The 23,020-nt window shown below is 53.2% G+C and overlaps 1 protein-coding gene across 2 annotated transcripts in view; it reads right to left on the minus strand.

Annotated features, from left to right (window-relative positions):
• LOC135324921 (talin-1) overlaps positions 1 to 23,020 on the minus strand; it is a 59,854-nt gene that overhangs the window by 22,506 nt on the left and 14,328 nt on the right. The window contains exons 2-24 of one of the 2 annotated variants that reach the window (XM_064502005.1): positions 19,095 to 19,258; positions 13,762 to 13,859; positions 13,347 to 13,476; positions 12,925 to 13,077; positions 12,455 to 12,597; positions 11,726 to 11,853; positions 10,930 to 10,990; positions 10,474 to 10,578; positions 9,907 to 10,062; positions 9,482 to 9,583; positions 9,155 to 9,231; positions 8,684 to 8,864; positions 7,747 to 7,860; positions 7,247 to 7,355; positions 6,507 to 6,715; positions 6,255 to 6,353; positions 5,983 to 6,033; positions 3,686 to 3,853; positions 2,991 to 3,285; positions 2,509 to 2,675; positions 1,792 to 1,920; positions 1,223 to 1,336; positions 122 to 235 (exon numbers count right to left, since the gene is read on the minus strand). In XM_064502005.1, coding sequence (XP_064358075.1) covers positions 122 to 235; positions 1,223 to 1,336; positions 1,792 to 1,920; positions 2,509 to 2,675; positions 2,991 to 3,285; positions 3,686 to 3,853; positions 5,983 to 6,033; positions 6,255 to 6,353; positions 6,507 to 6,715; positions 7,247 to 7,355; positions 7,747 to 7,860; positions 8,684 to 8,864; positions 9,155 to 9,231; positions 9,482 to 9,583; positions 9,907 to 10,062; positions 10,474 to 10,578; positions 10,930 to 10,990; positions 11,726 to 11,853; positions 12,455 to 12,597; positions 12,925 to 13,077; positions 13,347 to 13,476; positions 13,762 to 13,859; positions 19,095 to 19,224 — 3,033 coding nt within the window. In that variant the 5' untranslated portion in view covers positions 19,225 to 19,258. The remainder of the gene's footprint in view (positions 1 to 121; positions 236 to 1,222; positions 1,337 to 1,791; positions 1,921 to 2,508; positions 2,676 to 2,990; positions 3,286 to 3,685; positions 3,854 to 5,982; positions 6,034 to 6,254; positions 6,354 to 6,506; positions 6,716 to 7,246; positions 7,356 to 7,746; positions 7,861 to 8,683; positions 8,865 to 9,154; positions 9,232 to 9,481; positions 9,584 to 9,906; positions 10,063 to 10,473; positions 10,579 to 10,929; positions 10,991 to 11,725; positions 11,854 to 12,454; positions 12,598 to 12,924; positions 13,078 to 13,346; positions 13,477 to 13,761; positions 13,860 to 19,094; positions 19,259 to 23,020) is intronic. The other variant, XM_064502006.1, reaches the window with a different exon arrangement.

Consider the following 23,020-nt stretch of genomic DNA (forward strand, 5'->3'; position numbering starts at 1 on the left):
ATAGGCTCCCCAACGTCTTAGTGGGGGCAGACAGCACAATACACAATTTCTAATGGGTGCAAGTGTCAGAGCCCACACAGGATGCTCCTGGCAGACAGCGGATACAGCAGAGTACAGGTACCTGCAGGAAGTTCTGGCTGGCAGCAATGAGAGCCAGCTGGGCGCTGGGGCTGTCTGGCTGGGATTGGCTTCCTCGTACACCTTGTACCAGCATTGGGATCTGATCTGCCACAACCTGTGACCAGAGAGAGAGAGTCACTGGAGAGGCCCAGCCAGGGTGAGACACAAAGCACACACAGCACATCCTCCAGCTGGTCCAGCTTAGTGGCTCATCCAGACTGCTCTGTGTGCCCGCCCTGCTCTGCCCACTGCCTACAGCTCTCTCAGGCTTTGCCACCTGCAGATCTGACTGACAGAGACTTTGTGTTTATTCCCAGATCATTGATCAAAAAACAAAAACAGAAAAAAAATCAGAGGTGGACATAAACCTAGCCCCTGCAGAATTTCATTAAAAACACCATCCCCAGGGCCCTGCTCTCCAACAACAACTGAGATCTGTGCTTTACTAACTCCTAACCCATTTAGCCCATAATCTACTGATATTACACAAGGCTAATACTTTGCTCAAGATGTTGCATTGTATTAAGCCAAGTTTAAAAGTTTTTAAAGATCTTTTTATCAACCCTTCTTGCAATCTTATAAAAAAGGTACCCCATCAACACAAAAAGCCTCACCCCGATTTTGACAGAATCTTTTTTTTTTTCCTTAAAATAAGGTTGCTCAGAATTAACATGTTATAAGATGAGAACATAATGACAGTCTCATATCAGTTTTTCCATCATTTTTCCCAGAAGTGAGGGAGGTTTGTAGATGTCAAGGCCAGCTGTCTCCTCTCAGGGTACTGGTGCAACATCCATACCTTTGCAGATAGGTTTTCCAAGGAGAGGAACAGTCATTAAAAATGCATTATTAGCTACTCTTAAGGCAGAATTTGAGGACTCTAAGGTACGAGCTGTCTTCTTGTGTGCCCGGCCTACTGCGGCTGAGCACAAAGCCAAGGCAGAGGCAAGCTGGCTCAGTTGTGCCACAACATGGCTGATCAGAGAGGATGGGAGCAGGTGGCGCAGTCTTGGCCACCAGATAGTGCTGGAGCGGGGGATGACGTTAGGGTCACAGTCTGGGCCCTCACAGCACAGGGGCGTAGGGACGACGCGCTCCTTACCTTGCAGCTCTGCACCAGCTGCTGCTGCGCTGCTGGATTCTTGTTGGAGGAAGCTGCATGCTGCGCGGCAGCAATGGTCTGGGTGGCAGATGCTGCGGCTTGCTTGGCTGCGTGCTGGGAGGGGAAGACACAGGTTAGTGTCAGAGTGGCCAACTGCACAGGCTGCAGGACAGCCTGTCCTGAAACCCTGGTCCAGGAACCACTCTTGCCACAGAAGGGGGACCCAGCTCCCCACCCTAGCTCCTTCTAAGCTTCTGCTGTGCCTCTACCTGGAAGAGCTTAGCATCCCAGCACCTTTGATGTGGAGGATTAGTCTGACATCCCAAAGCAATGCAGTTGCCTCAAAGGAAGGGAGGAACCTGGTCAGAGACCAGGAAGGAAGATGACAGAGCAGGGAGCAATGGAGAGGTCTCTACGGGGAATAGTGTGGACACTCATTAACTATACGAAAGTAGCTTCATCACTCCAGAAAGTGCAGGGATCACAGATTTGTGGCCTGGTCTCACTAGCCCACTGTGTCTCCCCACATTCCAGCAGTCCTCTGCCTGAGCCCAGGCTAGGAATCTCACCTCCAGCTTGTGCACAAGCTTCTTCTTAATGGCATTCTGAGCTGCGGCATTCGTTGCCATGCGGAGCCCCTCAGCTGCTTCACGCAACCGCTGCTGCTGTTCCTCGCTGTCTGGATGGGCTGCAGCTCCCTGGACAAAACATGAAACCCCTCAAACTTTACAGTACCCACCAGGTCCCTTGTTCCCTGAGAGCAGCTGCTGTGCTCTGCCCTGAGACTGGGCTGTGTCCCCAGCAGTTTGGCTTTCTACAGGACCAGGAGCAAGGAAAGGGAGATGTCGAGGTGCCAGAAATCCACCCAGAAGAGCTCAGCAATATAAGAGTTAACAACATCACTCCTCAGTTACCATCTGTAGCTTCAGGAGAGAGCCCTACATCATTGCATAGGTCCTCAGCTCAGTGTAAGACCTTACTCTGGAGAGCCGCAGGACGCTGGAAACCAACCCCCTTCCCTCCAGCCTCACTGCTCTTGCAGCACCCTGAGCAGAGGAGAAAGCCTTGGCCATCAAACCGCATCCCAGTTCTTGTCAGGGACCCACTCCCCCAAGCAGGGACTGCTGGGGAGCTGAGGGCCTAGCACACCAAGTTCGTGCTGCACTGCTACTGATGTCAGATCGGGTAGCAGTCACTGCGCAGGCCAGGAGCCGTCTGGGCTGCCAAAACAAGCACTCATTCTGCCAGCAGCTTCTCCCACTGCTTCTGTCCCCTGCACAACAAACCTTTGCAGCCTCCACCATCTTGGCGGTTGCATCGGCCAGAATCTTGGCCGCGCTCAGCAGCTTGCGCGAGTTCTCCAGGTCCGTCTCTCCCTCTGCATCAGCTTTGATGGCGTTGACGAGGTCAGAGGTTGCTTGGGCCAGAATACGAGCCTGCCGCACCATTTCCCCTGGGAAAGGAAGGCAAGGCAGCCTGTCAAGAAGTCCCAAGGGCTCCAGCAATGGCCAATGGCTCCTTGATATCTGCCTACCATAGGCTCTGCATACACTGTCTCCCACCCTTGGCAGGCTTGATGCAGACCCAGCCACAGCAGGCCCATGAGCATGAGACTGCAGCAAGGCACAGGCAAGCTGCCCAGGGAGCACACAGCAGTTACACAGAGGCATGACCCTGGAAGAAAGGAGGCTCCATTTACCTGTGCTTTCCCCAGCCCACTCTGCCCTGTTCTCTATGCCCTGCCCCAGGTGCCACTAGCTGCTCTCACCTGCATCGCCCATGGAGCTGAATATGTTCTCGGTGACGTTGAGGATGGTGTCGGTAGCCTGGTCGTAGCGCCCGATGGGCTGCCCGCCCGTGGCGTGCTGCTTGATATGCTGCAGCAGGTCGTTCAGGGCCTGGGTGACAGCCGTGGCTGCCACTCCCACCTGCTTCAGGAGCTGGTCATCACTGGTGGCTGCCTTGGAGGCCTCCACGCAGCCCTCTGCCGATTTGGCCACCAACTTGCCAGCCTCAATTAGCTGCTCCTGGCAAACTGGTGAGCTGATTGTGGGAGCCACTACCTGGAGGAGAGGAGAAAGGCTGGGCAGTGAGCATGACTCTGGCACTATAGAGCTCCTGTTCTCTACCAAGCAGCACAGAGACAGCCTACAACACAGATGACTACTATTCCCAACCCCTGCTTCTCCAAAGAGGATATTCAGCATTTGGGCACAGCGACAGCTACTCCAGGCATGCTTAGCCAGAGGCAGCTGAGACTTCTGGAGCCAAACCTCTAACTTCCAGCTTGAGGGGATGAGGAGTTGGTCCTGGTGCACCTGTGACCCAACTTTCCTAGAGTAAACAACCACTCCAAGTCCCTTTCACAGGGTGGTACAGGCTGGAGCTGCCACCTCTCAGGCAGTGCTTGCACCCATGTTGAAGCAAGGGTTAACGCTGCTCAGCTCCAGGGTGATTTCTTACCTTGGTGCAGGCCACCAGCTGGGAGGTGGAGAGGGCACACTGCGTAGCGGCCGCGATCACCTGCGTTTGCAGCACCGAGTCCTCCGTTTTCTGAGCCACGTTCTTGGCTTTCAGCACCAGTGCAGCAGCGGCACTGGCCACAGCCTTTGCCAGCTGCATGAGCATGTCCTGGGGGGGAAGGAGAGGGTCAGCACAGGAACCAGGATGGGAGCTGTGCACCAGCTACTCACACAGCTCTCGTGAAATATTCAGCAGGGAAACATGAGCTCGGGGGGCCTTTCATCCACCCCAGCCCAGCACTGGCAGCACTGAACACCTGGAGTGGCTTGTGTGGCTGGCAACACTACGGTGCCATCCCTACTGTGTGCAACAGCCAGCAGCGAGACAGTAATCCTGCCTCAAGCCGCAGTACGCACTGCGGCAGCTCCCGGCACCAGGACACTGCCCTGACCACAAACATGACCAGCAGCAGCTTGGGCAACACGCAACATCACCTGCAACACCCAGGACTTGGACACTGTCCACTCCACAGGCAATGACCTGCATCAAATCCCTGACTGGACTGCAGCAAGAACCTGCTGCAGGACACCATCAGCACCACCAGGCTTCGCCTCACAGAAACACTTGGCTTTGGCCAAACTGCAGGCAAAACCCAGCTACGGGTGCAGTCACACAGTGGGCAGCCCTCAACACCATCCTACAGCATTGCCCACCCACAGGTCCCACACTGCAGGCAAACAGGAGATGCTGCCCACACACACTGGTCAGTTGCACTCTGGAGACACTGGAAACTATCTGACAGGCAAGTCCTGCAGACGATCATCTGCTCTGTAGCTTTGGGCCACATCTTTGTTGTTCCCAGGGCTAAAAAAGGGGCATAGTGACATGTTCTCCATTTCCATGGGCTGTAGGGGAGACAGAACTGCCCTGCTAGCACACAACAGGCACTGGTCAGCACACATGGCAAACCGCCTCCTAGCAAGGACACCAGACCTCACAGCATGGCACAGCTTTCAGAATTAGTTCCAACACCATGTAGTGCTGGTTTCTACCAGCAGCGCCAGAGCTAGGCAGCAAGTGCTTGTCCCACTTGAGACACTGCTGTACACGGCACGCTGGTCAAAGACCTTGACACGATGTGCCATGTATAGGACAGAGCTCCCTGCCTGCTGCTGCAGGTACAATCCCATTGCAGACTGCAGCTAAACAACTGCTCAGCCCGAATCCTCCTTTTAAGTACAAGCACGCACACAGCATACCTGCACCCTACTACAGCTAAGCCTCCTGACACCAACCCCAAAATATTTCTGACCATCCCCCATTTGGATTTCTTCCTGTTTTCCCTCACCTCCTGCAAGCAAAGACTATTTCTGTTGCAATCCATCACCGTTCTAGATACAACAATAGTCTGGACAGCACATGCACCAAGCTCAGGAGTCCCCAGGCCCCCAACCACAGCAACTGTCCATGAAAGAAAAGAAGCAATCCCGACAGATGAGCACAGAGGAAGGAAGTAGATACACTCGGGTCTTGCAGCTGAGGGGCAGAGTGCCTTGCACATATACAAATTATGGTTCAGTTCCTAAATCTGCCCCTTGACCCTTTTATCATCCACTGATCCAATGAGAGACTTGGGATGTCAGACCTGCAGGAAGGGTATCCACAAGGGGCAGAGACAGGCTGCAGCTGCTTTCTCAGGCTCTCTTGGGCTGCCTCTGTTCTAGCACTCCCCCATACCAGCTCCTGCTCATCGCTTTTCCCTGACTGTGCATGTCTTCCTCTGATTTGCTCCTTCCCTACTGCTAGCTTTTCTGTTCTCTTTGGCTCTCTGTCCAGGAATTTCTGCTCATATCCAGGCCATGTGGCCATGCTACAAAGACACCTCTGAGTTCTGGAGTCTGTTTCAATCCATATTATGGTTAGATCCCTCTCCCCAGCATGCTCTGTTACCTCCCTTGTGCTGGAACCAGCAGCCATAGGAAACCAATCCAACTCAGCAAAAAAACATGAGGCTTCAGCCAGTTCAGCTCCCTGATCTGGACACATAGACAGTCTCACCAACACTGGCATGAGGAAGCAGACAGGGGCCAAGAGGTTGCTGTGAGGGGGGACTGACATGGCAGACTTCACTGGAAGAGCGACCCGAGTGCATGAACTTCTGAGAGTCAATCACAAGAAAAGCAGATTTTTTGACAAGTGCCCTTCTCCAAAGAATTCAGCTGATTGTTCCCAAAGGAGCAGCCCTTACATCAGAGAGGGGCAGAAACCACCAAGCCATGCCTACAGCCCCTTTTTACCGTCTTTGGGTCAGAGGTGGGCAGGATCCAAGCACGCCGGCTTTCTGGGATCTACACGAGAATCCACAAGATAAGAGGCATTATTTGACATGGCTCTAGCTACAGAGATGGGAAATGGCCTGTCCCTTCCCCTGGCAAAGTCACCATGCACAGGCCAAGCTGTAGCAAGGACCCCTCCTGCTGGAAAAGGTCCCAAAGGGATGATCCTGTGCAAAGGCAGATGGTTTTATTGAGTACGTGCCTTCGGGTACAGTCAGAGCCTCATCACTCACCTGGAACCGAGGATCAGTATCACTTTCTCCAATTTGCTGCAGCAGTTCTCCACTTGTCTGTCCCACAAGGCCAGCAGCTTGCAGGAGATTCTGACGGGGCTGCAAGGAACAAGGCAAAAATCAGTCACGCTGTAAGTCAGGCTCACCCTGCTGCTCCCCTTTGCTTCAATCCACCCTACCTCAAACCACACTTCCCTCCAACCTGCCTCCTCAGCCCCATGTCCCCTACAACCCCTCCTGTTCCCCTCACACCTCAGCACTGGCTGGCTGTGCAGTTTTCAGCAAGTCCGAGACAGCGCTTGCCAGGTTCTTGGCTGCCTGCAGAAGTTGCCGTCCATTCCCTCCCTCATCCTCCATGAGTGCAGCCAGTAGTTTCACGCCCTTGGACATCTCCGTCAGGTTAGAAGATATGGTGGTGACAGCACAGCCCACGGCTGTGTAGTCCGTATCTGCTGGATCCCCTGCACAGGGAGGAAACAAGAGTCAGAGTAAGGACACACTTCAGTGACACTCCAAGAGCGTCCCTAGGCCTGTGACTGATGCGATACACCTTTCTGGGAGTGGAGGAATAACCCCCTCTTGCTCCTGGGTCTCAAGGGTGGACACATCAGTCCTGAAGCTGGTTTGAGACACCACCAGGGCTCACAATGTGGGGAAGGAGAGCTGCAGCATGCTGTGGCAGCGACCACAGCTATGTGAGGGACTGGACAACACACTTGAGGCTCAGATGACGATATATCAGCCAAGACAGAGAAAGGAATAGCAACAGTCTGGGCATAGACAGGGATGTCGGGGAGGTCTCAAGGCAGTGGGAGCATGGCTGGTTCTACAGGCACATTAGCAGCAGTCAGGGTTCAGTTAGCCCTGGCTGGGACAGGCTGGCTCTTTCCAGACCCTGAGGGAGGGCAGGTGCCTTGACTCCAGCCAAAGGCCAGATGAAACCAAGCCTTCCCCACAGACAGAGCATCCAAGTTGCCCTACCCTCCACTTACCTGCAGTTAGATTGACCACCGAGGCTGTGCCAGCAGTGATAGCATCCACTTGGGAATGGATCTCATGCTTCGACTCATCCATCTTGTTTTTCCGCCAAGCTTTGGAAGCCTGAAAGAAGGTGAGCAGGGTCAGCCCTGCCTGGTTGTGGTGGGGAGCTGTGCACATGCTCACACAGTGGGATGCAGGAGAGAGGAGGCAAGGAAGAAGGAAAGAAGGAAGAACTGTTACCATCCAAGACTCCTCATCCCTATTTTAAAGCCAAAAGCGTAGAAGAGAGAGGCAGGAAAACTGTCCAAGACATGAAGCATCCTTTCTGCTCCTGCCCCTAGAGCTGGATACAACTCGACCTCTTTTGGGGGAGCAGAACTTCCTGGAATTACTGAAATCCTCTCCTGGGAAAGAAGCCAGCCACATCCAGCCTGACCAGCAACCAACCCCTTTCCAAAGAGGTTCCTCCCAACCCAAATAAGCCAGCATCCCCTCTTCACTAGGCACTCACAGCATCCTGCCCCAGAGGTGGCAAGGTCTCGAAGTCATCCAGTGTGGCCTGGGCTGCATGTACGGCCTGCATGCTGGAGTTGATGGTGCCAGTCAGGGCCTGCTGGGCTGAAGTCTGTAACACAAGGACAAATTGAGATATGGTGGAGGCTCCAAGTCTGAGCTCAAATATTCAGCTTACTTGATCAAGCACAAAACGGTGGGAACAGGCTGTCAAGGAAAGGGCTCTAAGTAGGCACCTCTGCAAAAAGAGGGGCCAGCCAGAAACACAGGGGTGTCCCCTCTGCACCTCCCACCTGAGAATGCCCCATTCCACCACAGCAGGTTGGCTACCAAGGGCAGGTACTAGTGAATCCTGTAGTTCATGTGCTCTCTGGGAGAAGGGACGCTGCAGCAAATGAAGGGAGGTTTCGCAAGGCTTTTCAGTAAACCCTGCTGTGTCTGGGGGCAGGCTGAATGGGGCCAGAGAAAATAGGCTCCCTTTTGGCCCTTCTCAAATGTGTCTTTGGCTGCAGAGAAGGATGCAGGGAAGGGCACCAACTCCAGTAGCAGCAGGGATCTGCTGCAAACCACAGCATCAGTGCAGCTGGCTGGGACCAGCAGCTAAGAGCAGCACTCAGCTTGAGGACTGGAAGGCAAGGCTCTGCGACTGCTGGCCAGGGAAAAATACCAGGGTGGAGACCTCTGGATGGATCTCACATAGAGAACTGCAGCGTATGTGTCTGAGGGCTGCTGAGAATGTCAGAGGGAGATAGAGATAAAGTTTGCAGATTGGGTGTGGGTGGACACTAACTTCGCAAGGCTAGCAAGCACACGGGACCAACCAGAGCCCCTGCTCTTCAGGGCAGGCTAACATCTGGCTAGATGGCTGGGGCTGCACCACCTCAATGGCCACATCTCAGTGTTTTTGCCCTGCAGTGGGCACAGGAAGACCTTACCAGAGGAGGCATGTGCCCTCGGTGCATCTGGCCACTGGTGATTTGCAGTTGGGCCTGTGGCATCGTGCCCACTTGAAAGTTTTCTGGCCCTCCAGCCCCTGTCCGCATGATGGCTGGCAGGGCTACTGAACCCAGCTCCGCCTTGCCCACACGGTTAAACTGCTGCTGCAAGACAGTCGACCTGCAAAGGAAAGAAATACTAGCTATAGCTGGGGGCACATGGGCCATACTTCTCCAGAACAGTAGAAACCTCTCCCTGGGCCTGCACCTTGTCTGCACCCACAACTTCATGGACAAGACCAAGCCCTTAGTGTAAAAGAATCCCCATGGCCCTGGCCCCAATCTTCCTGTGAAAACTGCAGCTGAAGGACTGGCAGCTCTCCCTGCAGACAGTGCAGCATGACAAGTTTGGCTGGAGCATGCTGTTAGTTCAACTTCTGTTCAGTATCTAACTTGCTCCAATGGACTTACTTCTTAGGGGACACAGAGTCTTCCAGCATGGTGGACTCCTCATCCCCCTCTAGCCCAAAGTGGTCTTTGCTCTTTTTCTGTGGAGGAAAGAGAAAACATGTCAGCCAGCATACACATTCCAGACTCCCCTTCTCCCAGCAGTCCAGACTAAGGTACCGTACCAGGCCCATAGGACCCCCCTCCAAGTGCTTGTCCCCAGCCTCTCCCAGCAGGGCTGTGTGCCAACAGCTCTCCAGCTGCAGTCTGAGGGGGCATCTTGCACGTCCTTCAGGTGAGGAGCTGGTTACAGGCACTTGGCTTCCCCTCCCAACCCACATGAGTACCAACCTTTTTCAGGATGATGTCGATGTAGCCAGCAATCAGCTGGGCAATCTGTTCCCCCTCTGTTGTCTGCACCGAGTAGTAACCATCCTGGTAATCTCCAAAATCCTGCAACAGCATAGCACTGGGTAGTACCGGAGTGGGGCACGGACTGCCATCCTGAGCCCCTCTGGTATGTGCTAAGCGCCCAGGACTAGTCTCTGTGCCAGAAGTGCGGCTCTGCCCCTCCACAGCTCCCTGCTCTCCATGACTGGGAGAGGCAGCTGGAGGAGAGCAAGGGACTCCCACAGAAGGGAAATATTCATGACACAGGTTTGCATGGCAGTGGCTGAGGCTGTTCTGCAGCCAACACACAAGAGGTCAGAGAGCCAGGTGGCAGGAGCACTGCCAGAGCAGTGGGGCAAGAGAGCAGGACTGGGACAGCCCCCTACCAGAGTGAAGCTCTTGGGTGAGGCTGCCCAGCGCTTGATGTTGGTCAGACTCCACTCCTGAATCACTTCCTTGGTTTTCTCATCCACGCGCATCACACACTCCTTGGTGATCCCCAGCAGCCGCGGCACCAGCTTGTTCTTCCCCTTCATCTTCTCCTGCGTGCCATGACAAAAGGGTTAGACTGCCCCAGGACCCTCAGCACAGCGCTGCCAATACTTCAGCTCTCCAGAGCCTAACTGTCAAGGCAAAGTTCTTTGAGGTCTCACTTGACTAGGAAGCACCCTAAGGCCATTCTTTTGGGTGATGATACCCGTGACATGATCTTGAAAAGGAAATGAGAAAAAGCATGAACCAAGAAGTGAGAGGGTAGTGCACAGGGAAAGGCAGAAAGGACAGGCATAAAGTGGGGACATAAGGAAAGCTGGAACAATGATGGGAATGAAGTGAGTTAAGGTGAAACGGGTGGATGGAGACATGAAAGACGGAGGAGGCCAGGGGGATGCTGGAAAAAAGGAAGGTGGGCTGGCTAGGCATGGCAGCTGGGGCTTGGGGAGCTGTTGTTCTACCTTGACCAGGAAGAAGGAGACCCCATAGGTCTTCAGGGAACGGGCAAGTTTCACGTAGCGAACTTTGGCCTCGATCTCGCTCATGTTCCCGCAGTTCTTGTGAGCCTGAAATAACACAGAGAGAACATCACACTAGCTCTGTGGTCCCCTGGCTGTGTGCCAATGCTGTCACCATCACCCTGTTACAGCCTTTCTGGGCTCTCCCCACTCTTACTGACATCCCTGCCCTGCCAGCATCCTCTTCCTCACTACAGTTACGCCATCCCTCTGACCCTCTCAAACCTCAGGAGCTGCCATGTCTACCCACTACAGCTTCACACTCCTATCTCCCATCTACCAAGCTGCTACATGCTCTCCTGTCCAGGCTGGGAGGTGCTACCTCCAGGTACAACAGAAGCCCAAATCTCTGGCAAGGAGGAATGACAAGCTTGGGTCTTAACACAGCCCTGCACATACCATAAAGATCTTGCGCTCCCCCTTCTGCTTGATGTATTCCTTGGGCAGGAAATCCTTGAGTCTGCAAAGAGACAAAAGCAACTGTTACCAGCAGAGCTCTGAAGCCAGCATTTGTCTTTGCCTGTGAATAGGCCCAACACAGAGTCTTGGACAAACTTCTGCCAGGGCACGGGCTGAGGGTTTTTGGGAACAGGAAGGATGTGGGAGAGGTTGCTGCAGCAAGGGAAATTCAGGACCTCAAAAGACCTCTCCTTCTTGGAACCACCTCTCCACTTTCCAGGCTGCTGATGCCAGAGGGGGCTGCAACTTACAGTTCCCAGGCTGAGGGCAGCCCTCCTCCAGGCCCACACGAGGGTCTGGTCCTCCACCAAGGTGGGAGGAAAACAGAGTCTTAGCAGAACATGTTCTCTGCTCAGAAGCACAGCTGGCCTTAATGTCCAGTTAGCCCCAGGAGCTGCCCTGCAGAGAGCAGGGTGGAGGCACCGAGGATGCAGCCTCTTGTGCAGCATCAGGCCACATTGCAGGCTGGGCCCCCCGCAAAGTTGGAGCTGACTCCATGTCCCAGGGCAGTCTGAGGGGTGCTAGAGGGAATGGGATGGGGTTTGGCACCCTTTGCATTTGGTGTTGACCTCCACACTCTGGCATTGCGCCTAAAGGTGCAGCGCTGTGAGGAGGAGAGGGGTTGCTCCAAGGCTGTTCACAACCCCAACCGAGTGCCAGTGCCAGTGCTCCAGTGTGGTGCTGAGCTGTTCAAGTTGCCTTTGGACAGGGCCCAGGGGCTCCCCAGGACACTCACTCCAAGAAGCCTGGTTTGTGCTTCTGTTCGTTGTGTGGCCCAAATTGGATCTGGCACTGGTAACCAGCAAACTCGCATGCTTTGTCAAATGAGACAGGGTGGGAACCGTTGAGGATGTCATCACGAGCCTGCGTGAGAAAAGAAGACATAGACATGGGCTGGGCACAGTAACTGCCACTGCTCCCTTTTACATTAGGCAGGAAGGACTGCCACAGACTGCCTGCACTGAGGCACACTGCTGCCCTGTAGCTGAAACACTTTGCAGCAAAACAATATACGAAAAGCAATCATGTCTCACATACTGAAACACAGATGCAGAGCAACAGCTCAGAAACATCCCGTATGGTGGTTAGAAGCTGTGTTCCATACAGAAAAGAAATAGCACTGACCAAGGACAAGGCAGCCCCCTCAGGGACAGCAAGGCTAGTCACCAATCTTGGGCTAAGAACAGCAGCAGAACTTCAGGCCTGGGGACAGGACAGTTCCTATCACACACAGGAAAAGTGGGACCTCCTTGGAAATCTGAGGAGCAGGAGGCAGGGCTGGGATTGTCATTGTTGCCTCTTATCCAGGAAATCTCTCCCAGGTGACAACTGAGCACACCGAAGTGCCCCTCTACGCTGTTCCTGGCCAAGAACCTCAGCCATCAGCCTCGATAGGGGTCTGGCATAGGGCAGCGGAGCAAGGCACTGCTGCCTTGGTGACAACAGCAAAACTGAGGGGCTGTACCTGCACGTAGAGCAGGTTGAGCTGCACAGGATCTCGCGAGTCCACGTTCTGGTCAGAGTAGAAGAACTTGCGCCGCAGCAGCAGAGTCTCATTGTCGTCAATGCCTTGCTCGCGCAGGGTCCGGCCATGGTCCAGCCAATTCACTGCAGGCAATGCCAGAACATGAGCAGGGATGGACACCCAGGCAGGGCTGGTCTTGGCCCAGGGTGTGGAATCTGGCAGGACTGCTCACACAGGCCAAGAAACTGAGGCTGCTCTGGTGAATGCCTGCTCTCCCAGAATGAGAGACTCCAGGGAGTGCAGGCACTTGTGCCCCTGCTGTAGTCCTCACCACCCTGGCACTGCCTCTGCACCCCTGCCTCAGGTCTTCACCTTGCAGGAGGCACCGCTCCCATTCCCACCCGCTGAGCTCCCAGCCCAGCTGCTCTTCATGCAGGCTGACTCTGTACCAAGTACTTGCAGGCACATACACTCGTCATCTGTGTGCAACTTCTGCTTGAGCTTCTCCATCTTCTTCTCGTCTCGCAGCAGGGTCTTGTCCTTTTTGAGGGTGCCAGTAACCTCCTCTTTCTTCTCTTCCATAATCTCCCGAACAAGCGAGTACTCATCGTAGTTGGTGATGCCTGCAGAAACACGGAAGGCTGAGCTCAGCACAATACTGCTGCCAAACACAGGGCCTGGAGCAAACCGGAGGAGAGCAGAGCGCTGCCCCTCCCTGGCTTTAAATACTTGTTGGACACAGGCACAGCCTGCAACCAGGCCATTTGTCACAGAGCTGGCACTGCTCCCCCCTCCCTGCCGTGCCCTGGCCACCCCCCATTACCCTCCCATGAGACGCTGCCATCTCTTGCCATCTCCCTTCCTCCCCCATGCTGCTGCAACCTCCTCTTACCAATTCGGGCACATATTGTCATGAGCATGTCTGTAACAGTTTTGGAGTCATCAACCATGACCGTTTTCACTGTCCCATCCAACATGCGGATCTTCAGAGGCCGCTGCTTCTTTTTGTATTCCATGGTGTCCTACAGGCATAGCAGAGCACACCTCTCAGCGGCGGTACCAGTGCTACCACGTAACACCACCGCGCCATAGCACCAATAGCTCCAGTGCTCCGTCTCCAGCGCAATCTTGGGGGAGACGAGTGAGAGGAGCGCTCAGGGTGCTGGGCTGCATGGGTCCCTGCAGCGCATGATGCAGACCGCAGCTGGTGCGCAAGGCAGGCACCCACAGCACCTGCGCCACTGTGAGTGCATCCGACTGCAGAGCCAGGAGGGCACCAGCTGGAAATATGGGGTCTGGATGCTCACCCCATTGCGAAGCATGTAGTAGTCCAGAGCCTTCCCAGCTTCCAGCCAGATCCCTTTCTTCGGGTCTTCATCCGAGAGGAACAGCCCAAAATCATTGGCTGGAAAACACAGCAAGGTCTCAGTCAGCGTCACCTGAGGAACTGAGGCCCCACGGGCCTGACACCGTGGGTCTGCTCCCTGCTCCCCGCATGGGTGCGCGGCTCAGGAAAGCTCTCTGGAAACGAGTCTCCCTGCCAGGGCTGAATGACCAAGGGAAGGGAGGGAGCTCTGCTTTGTGGCCAGGCTGACGCGCAGCAGATGAAGGATCTCTGCTAAGTAACGAAAGCAAGGAGAACTTGGAAAGAGAGCCAAGAGCGGCACTGGACAGGGTCTCTGAGATACCAGGCTGCGCTCAGAGTTGTGCATCTGTGGGGTCCAGCCAAGCTGACCAACATGTAGGATACAGAAGTATCTGTGCACCCTGGAGCAGGTGCCCAGAACTGCTATGAGTGAAACCTGCTTCAACACAAGAGGCCAGACACAGTGCAAACTTGGCCTCAGTGGTACAAGGCACTGTAACCTTCTCTCGGACTCAGCACTGGGACACGTTATTCAGTATCTCCACCAGTGACTGGGAGAAGGTCCATAGAGAAATCTCTATGTTTGCGGATGACACTAAGTTCTTTTGTCAGGCTGATAGCAAGTGAGACCTTAAAACCTGACTGGGCAAAAAAATTGGAAGCAAGCTTCAAGACAGATATTTTGCCATATATTTATCTATGGAAAAAATCATTTAAGGCATGCCTACACAATGCTTAACTTGGAACTGACAGTTACAACTGAAGGAAGAGCTCAGAGTTGTGTTTGACAGCTCTCTGAAATCATTGGTGCAACATGCAGTAGCAGCCAAAGAAAGCTAACGAAATGCTGGGCATCATCAAGAACAGTGCTGAGAACAAGATGGAGAACATCACTTTAACCATCTATAAAAACTTGGCACATACATGTCTTGAATACTATGTACTGGTCTAGTCTGCATATCTCCAGAAGGACCTAGAGCTTGAAGAGATACAGAGAAGGGTAACTTAAATGATCAACCAGAAGGAGCAGCTGCCTTAGTAAGAGAGACTAGAAAGGCTGAGACTCCTCATTTTGGGGAGGAGAAGGCTGAAGAAAGATATGATCAAGATTTACAAGGTCTCAAAACTGGTGGATAAGTTAAATGTAGAACTATTCATCAAATCCTGCTGTATCAGAACTGGTGGTACTCGATGAAACTTGTAGGACATCAGTTTAAAACATGTAAAAGAAGGTTTATGTAGTGGGAAATCAATTTCTGGAGCTCACTGACCCAGGAGGCTGTGGAAGCAGGGTCAAAAAGGGACTAGACAAATCTGTGGACAAGAGATCCTTCAGTGGATACAGGGGAGGGATGTCTCTCCAGCATCTCATATCTAACCACTTTGGGTAGTAGAGGAATAAAAGGGGGGTGGAGCACAGAGAGTGGCCAGGCTCACATGCACTCCCAAAAGCCCATCTCCTGGCGCCCCTGATGGGGGCAGGACAGCAGCCAGAGGGACCACCACACTGACGCAGGGGGACACCTCATCTGTTCTTATTGCTAGTGAGGAGGGTTCCTGCTCATGAGGTGCCAAAACCATGCCTGGCTTTGCTCTGGAAAAATCTTTTTCCACCTTTCATCCAACTCTGGACTGGAAGTTGTCTTAGCTTCCTTAGTCCAGTTGTTGGCAGGTCACTAATTTTAAAAGTAGTCCTCTCCTTGGCAGTTTTCTGCAGTGAGGGAAAAATTCCTGAGCCATCACACTCCTGCCTAGCTAATACTGTGGTTAGGATCCTACTAAACAGATGACTAAACAGAGAGCAGAAAAATCAGCAGTGCTTGCCTTTTTTTTTTTTCCTTTAACTACTTTTCAAAACAAATTCTAAGGGGATAATTCCAAAGCTGTGAAAACTGAAATGCCGATCCCAGATCCATAGTTTGAGAGGGGGTTCCTGAGACAGAGCAAGAGCTTGGCTAGAAACTTGCACCAACGCATCCAGAATCCAGCAAGGTATCTCAGTACATAACGCACAAAGACACTGGCTTTTGGAGAAACCAATACCAGAAATTAATCACTCCGGGGTGAGCGAGAAGCACTGAGGCAGCACTGAAACCTATGCAAGGGGCAGGGGAATCTGGGTGACGCACGGGCCAGTGGATCACAGTTCCCTTTCCTGGCCCAGGAAGGGTTGCTGCACAGGAAGGCGTGCTCAGGAAGGGCTAGTTGGGAAGTAACCTGGGTTGTGGATTGTATTAAGATATTGCACTCAGATTCAACTAAGTGGCAGTCACGTATCGAACACCTGCTAAAGGTGACAAAAAACGGAGCTACTCAAAAAGGGATCCGTGAGTGCCACACAGTAAGTACAGTGAAGAGAAACAAAAGGTGCCAGGATCTATAGAAACAGTAGAGCTATGAGCTAGAGATGCAGGTGAAAGTGAACAAATGGAGCAACTGTATCTGGGGTTACCAAAACTGCAATCCGAGCCCGTCAGGGTAGGGGGCACACTGGTGGAGGAAGAGAGGTGGGTAGGGAACAGAGATGCGAGGCTCAGGAGCAGTTCCCCAGTGGGATCTGACCAGAGCTTCAAAGCTCAGACTCTCCGACAACGGAGAGCCTTAGTTCTTTTAAAGAAAAACTGTAAAAAACTGAAAAGGAACTTGAGAATAACCAGTTCCCTTTATGGTTTTATCTCTGTCTCTTATAGGCAGTCTGGCTCAAGCCCAGGAGCAGGAAATGTAATGTTCCTTCTAATGCTATTACAGCTCTGGCTCTATATAAACATCCAGTCAGCCTTTGAAACCAAAAGTCTTGGTCCGACAAGATGTAACAATGCGTTTGACAGACCAAGTGGACATGAAGCGAAAAAACATATGAAGGGAAAAAGCATTTCCTTTCATCCACGCAGTGTTTGCTGCTTTCAGATTTCACAGTGTTGCCCTTGCTGCGAGAGGGGGCACGGGCAGCCACCCTCCCATCTGCAGAGCCTCCCACGGTCACGGACTCATCCCGTCCCTCCTGACCAGCTCCCGTAGGAACCCTTCTCCTCCCTGCTGCTCTCCGACCCAGCGGCAGGCAGCATACCCATGCTGCTGACAGTGCTCGGATGAAGCCCCACCCTCCACTTGCACTAATATTTTCCGCGCTGTTCCCTGTTCCTCTTCCCCATGCCTCCGGACACCACATTTGCTTTTTGCTTAATGCACTGCTATATAGAGGCCTTTACTCAGCTGCCTGTGGTGACACTAGCTCCCTTTCATGAGTTAAGGCAGTTCATTTTTAACAGGCAGAGCCCTTTTAGGAACTGGCATTCAGTCTTGGCAGAGAGGATCGGCAGATCCAGCTGGGAGAGGAGTTACTTCATTCCAGGGAAAGCCAGGATGACTTAGCCGGGGAGGAGAGCTGCAGGGAGCCCGTCAGCGTGGGCAGTGATAGCACCCCCAAAACTGGCAGCAAGACTCAGTCCTGTTGTCCCACCCCTGTATCTGCTTGCTGCAGTCGTGCTGTGTGTAGACCATGTATCCTAGAGTATGAATCAAATCATGAGGTGATTTGTCACAGATTTAATTCTGAGTCTCCCAGAAGTGGGGAGATACTAGAACTGACCAGCTTAGCAAGGTCACTGAGTGCCAGCACATCGCAGGTCTCACAGAGAACTGCTGGGGAGGGGACAGACCAGAGAAAGGACGACGTATTTCCCAACAAAGGAAATGTTCATTTATATTGTTTATTAATACTCCTTAGAACCAGGGCAACTGTTTAAACCCAGCCAAACAACTGATCTTGGCTCCTTGTAATGATTATGAATAGGAGAGAGAAGAGAGGAAGGGCAATAGGCTTAACAGAATTTGAGGACTATTTCACTTTCAGATGCGTTTCCCTACCTCGCATCCCAGTTTTTTCCTAAGGTATAAATAAGGGAACCCAAAGAGCTCAATGCTCTGGTTCCACGACAGCAACCTGAAAGCATGCGGGGTTTTCTAGGATCAGGTGGGTGTTCAGGAGGAGCACATTGCTTCTGCCTTGCACCGTTACAGAGCTGCAGGTTGGCTAAGGGAGTGCCAAGTCACCACATCTCTTCAGGCCCGTTAGCAGGAGAGATCTAGGGGAGCAAGTGCTCAGGAGATGCAGGAGTTACAGAACCAGGCCATCCAAACTGGAGCAATTAAGTGTGCTTTAAAACAACAACAAAACAAAAAAGCCCACGTTACAAGGTGACAAACTGCACTCTGTGCCAGACAGGCACTTTGACAGAGGAAAGCTCTTGCACTTAACCTGAGGCTTTATCCAGCTGCACCTATGTCCAGGTAAAGCCAGCTCCTGTGCTCTATTCTAGTCTTTTGGGGGCCAGAAATCTGCAGAGTGAGGACACTAGCTTAATTGTTGGTAGCCTATCCACCCAGCAAAGGGCAGGGAAGTCTCCAGACTGAAGAGCTCTGTCAGAACAACCTTCGCCAGAAAGTTCTTGCAGAGCAGGACTTGTAACGCTTTGTCAAACAAAACTCAGAGCTACTTTCATCTCTCAGTGAGAGGGAAGTTTTCCAGGCTTTGAATCACAGTTGTGGCACTTTTCTGAATACCTTCCAATGGAACCATGCTCTTGGATAAGGACGATTCATCAGATGCAGAATGTTTTGCAAGGATGGACCAGTTTCAACAAAACCCTTGTCAGTAAAAGCTGCTTGGGTTCAGAATAAAGTGTTTTTTGCACAAGATGGTGGCTGCAAAACAACCAACAACCTGGAGCAGTTACTACAGAAGGGGAAGGAGAAGGAGGAACGTCAGGCTTTGGTCTCAGTCAGGCAGGGAAAACCTGAGCCTAGTTCTCCCTCATACTAGGGAAGCACCCCAATAATCACACTGACTACTCTGTTCTATGTGGAAAAAAATCCAGAACTGCACTGGGACAAAACTGAAGAGGGAGGTCTTTGAAATGTCTGAGTTTTTTTTTTTTTCTTTTCCCTAAAGGGAATGTATAGCCATTTACTGACCAAACATAGCAGGTCACAGCACACAGAAACGAGAAGTAACTTGTCCAAAGCTGCAGAACTGGGAGAGGGGGCTTTGCATCCAGGAAAAGACTAGTGTCTAAAGGGTGCCAGCACCAGAAACATGAGAGGTCTTTCAGGGCAATTTGCTGGGGCATAAAAAGAAGAAAAAGTGATTTAGTGGGAAAAGCAGAAGAAATGCTTTGACAGGAAAGTAGGACAGGACAGTGAATGACCCTGAGGAACGGGGCAGGAGCACAAGCTGAGATGGGATGGCACTGGCCACCAGAGCAGGTTACTTACGTTGCCCCATCTGGGCCTCTGGCACCCGCTCCCGGATCATCCGGCAGGCATCATACACCATGGTGGAAGGCTCGAACTGCATGGTCTTCACTACATTGCCGATGCTGATCTTCAGCGAGAGGGCAACCATGGTGGCGGTTGGACAGTCCCCACTCCTGCGTCACCTGCCAGAGGAGATAGAACTGGATCAGCTCTCACTGCTGGGCCTGCACCCATACCAGCATCTCACTGCTGCTCAAGGAGTCTCAACTCCTCCTACCCCAGGAAGCCAGAAGTAGGTTGTAATCACACAGCTACAAGAGGGAGCCATTTCACTGAAATGTCCCTGCTTCTTCAGCAAACTCAGCCAGCACTGCTGCTTCCACAACCCGGTGCACAGGGTCTTTGCTGTTTCTTCCCTCTGGCATGACCTTTTCCTGAAAGCCAGGAAATGGCTTCTAATTACAAACAAGGACTATACCCTGTGACTAGCTACTCCTTTATGTGTATTTAAGAGCCCATGAAAAGGTTGTTCCCCACTTCGCTGCTGATGAAGGGGAGAAGGTTCCAGTGATGGACATCTCCAACCAGACAGACACAGGCATCTATGCAAGGTCCTTTGTAAATACAAGGGCTTCAGATGAAGTTCAGAACCTGTGATCTCTTTACACACAAGGACTGGCCAGGGCCTTCAGCCAAAGTTAAGGGCTGTTGTGTCCGTATTATGAGAGCCTTGACTCCAAGGTCACACAGTCAATTTTGCTCAAATACAGAAGTGACCATAGCTGTTACTCGGCAGAGACACTGTCAGCAAGGAGGAAACGAGTGCATGGGAGTGCTGTGAGATAAGATGGGAGAGCATGATGGAAGGATTTATAATTATAACTGCCATGACACAGAAGCCACAAGAGGAAAACCAAACTTTGACCCTGAGCCAGTAGGGTCCTGCTCTAGCTATCAGGACTCCTCAGAGGTCCCACATCAACATCCGACAGTGCTAAGCCAGCAGATTAAGAGAGCTGTGACCCTCAACCACTCAAAAATTCCCCAGAGTATATGACAGGCACCCACGCTTCCTAGAGATGAGGGACCTGGAGAAACGGAAAAGCCTGGAGCTGCTCAGAGAGAAGAGATAAGAAAAGGGAGAGGGTGGCTTCTATCTGCTCCTGTCCCCTGGGAGACGGAAGTCACTAAAACTGAACGATGGCAAATTAAAAGCTGAGGAAGGAAAATACCTTTTATACGCTGCAGGATTTGTTGGTGGAACTCCCTGCCCCTGGAGAACATTAGGTCAAATCAGCAAGAACAGAGGCCATAGAGGCAACTGGGTAAAAGCAAAGGGACTCTCAGGTCCCAAATAAGAGCCAAGCATTTGCTTACAAAATACGGACCTCTCCACAGGCTGTTTACTGACTGCTTCCTCTGTGGCTCCGAGTTGCATGAGAAACAGGGTACAAGGCACCGCGTAGCCTGGGACGGCACAGAGATCCTAATGGCAGCAGGGTGGAAAAGGCCACAGCTCACCTGAGCAGAGCTCCTATGCAAACGGAGTCGCCGCTAATGACTATGTAGGTCTCAAAAAGAGGAAATTTCTTGTGTGAATAAAGGAAGTTTAACTGTATGCATCAGTTCACTCCTCACTGCATACAGATGCCCCGTAGGTAGCCATCTGCCCCATATGCACTTGGGGCAGGAAGGGGAAGGGCACCCATTTCCTCCTCCACTCCACGCGATCCACGGTCACTTCGCTGGCTGTGCAACCAGCCCCCTTAGAATGTCAGTCCCAGGCACCAGCTTTCTGATGGACTCAGGACAGAGCAGCAGCAATACGCTCTGGGAAGGGACACAGTACAGCATGTCATGGGGGAGCCGCAGCAGGAGACAGCCACCCTGCAAAGCCTAAGTGGGCCAGGGGCAAGGGAGCGGAGAGGAGCAGGCATGGAGCAGCGGGAAACCTGGACTGCCACAGCAGAGAGGATCAAGAGGAAGGTGAAGGGGGATCAGCAATACTCAGCATGTCAAAACTGTTTCGGCCTTCTGCATGTCCTCTCCATCCAAGTAACTCTTCTCTTTCTGTCCTCCTCCCAAACCCACGTGTTCGCCTTGGGGCAACAGCCTCTCTTTCTGCGCCCATCCCCTCCTCACAGATCCCTCTGAAGAGGATAACAAGCCTGCCTGAGCACTCGGCAGGGTAATTCCCACGCAGAGCCCAAGTGGAAGTTCAGCAGGAGGATAAGGTGCTCCCCAGAGCCGAGCACAGCCCGGCTGTGGGAAACTGCTCAGCTGCATAACCCAGGGCAGGCCCCATGGGGAGCTCGGTGAGAGGCGAGCAGGCTCGCTGTGCAGAGCACAGCCCGGGGCAGGCCTCCGCTGGGAGCAGGACGCCCGCTGAGCTACCTCTGCTTTACGGCATGTGCTGGTGTTTTACCTGTCAGGCTTGGCAGCAGCTGGTATTTTGGCTTGGGGAGGAAACCGGCTGCTGAACACTGTCGGCCAGGAGTGTGCCAGCTCATCATGGGAGGAGCAGAAAGATGCTCCCTGGGTGCAGGGAAGCAGTTTTGGTGCCAGAAGCCCATAAAAAGGATAAAAACCTGCCAGCTAGAAGAGGCAGAAGAGAAGAAAGAGCCACAGGATGGAGAAGATAACCGTATCCTGACCCGATTGCTCAGACACCCAGCGCTTTCCTACCATGGAGGGAATCAGCCAGAGGGAAACAAGGCATGCTGGAGGTGGCTTGCAAGCACTGCTCCCAGCAGCCTCGGGCCCTCCAGCAGTGCAAATGACCCAAGTGTCCCGAGGAGCAAGTCCCTCTGGGTCAACTTGTCCAGGGCTGCCAGAGCCCCCTCCAAGCCTCCTGCAGAAGAAGCTCATGGGAGCGGACCAGCAGTACCATGCTGCTGCTGAGCCCACCATGGCATCGTCATGGGGCAGCTCCAGCCTGGCCACAGCTATCTGCTGCGGTTGCAAGCTCCTAGAGGGCTGCACTGCCGTTACTTCCTCAGACTGAGCATGCAGAGCAACCGCTCATGCCCCCAGATCCCTCGCTCAGCACGCTGGAGGCCAATTTTCATCCTGGCATCCAGAAAGGACATCCAGTTTCTAGCCCATAGTTGCCAAAGGGGGATGCTGAGGGAGCTCCTGGAGAGAGCCAAGGGCACGCCAGGCAGGAAGAGCCCAGCAGCTGTGGAGGAGTGAGTGTCTTGCCAGGATGTGGCCCCTGGGCCTCTCTTTCCCCCCTCCTCCCCCAACTCAAAGCTGCCAGGAGCCATTTCCAAAACTGCAGCCACCAAGCACTAGCCAAGCTGACCTCCCGTCCCTCACAGGCATGCATTTCTCACTTTTCCCTAGACAACCCACTGGCCCCAAAACTATAGACAGTCACCTCACTACTGCCAGCCTCACTGGCTGCCCTGGCTCCACACAGCTTATCAAGTCAAAGTCTCCAAAAAAACCGAAATCTCAGGCCCACAGTGGCTTGTGAGGCACCGAGCAGCGCCAAGAGCCCGGTCCCACGCTGCACCGCAAACAAACCCCACCCCGCTTCGCCGATACGCGCCTGCCGATTTCCTGCCGCAGCCACACGCGCCCTCCTCCGCAGGGCTTCGGCGCCGCCGGGACGAGGGCGCTGCCCAAAGGTGCCTGCAGTGCAGGTGAGAAAGGCGGCGAGACGCGCCTTGCAGCCCAGCGAGCTGCTCTGGGCTGGCAAGGAGGTGGCGGCCCCGCTCCTGAGGTCAAGCTGACAAACCAGGCACCGAGCAGTTTGCTCCCCCCTCTCTCCCCCAGAAGCAGCTAACAGCCCTGCAGGGCTAGAGCAAAATGGAGAAGCAGGCAGCATACAGCGAAACACTCCTGCACTTCCTCTTGGGACTTACCCAGCTGCCCAGCAAGAAGGCCACGAGCTTGCGGCACTGGCCACCTCACAGACACGGCCCAGACCTGACAAGCTC

The sequence above is a fragment of the Dromaius novaehollandiae genome, chromosome Z (assembly GCF_036370855.1).
Source record: "Dromaius novaehollandiae isolate bDroNov1 chromosome Z, bDroNov1.hap1, whole genome shotgun sequence".
NCBI lineage: Eukaryota > Metazoa > Chordata > Aves > Casuariiformes > Dromaiidae > Dromaius > Dromaius novaehollandiae.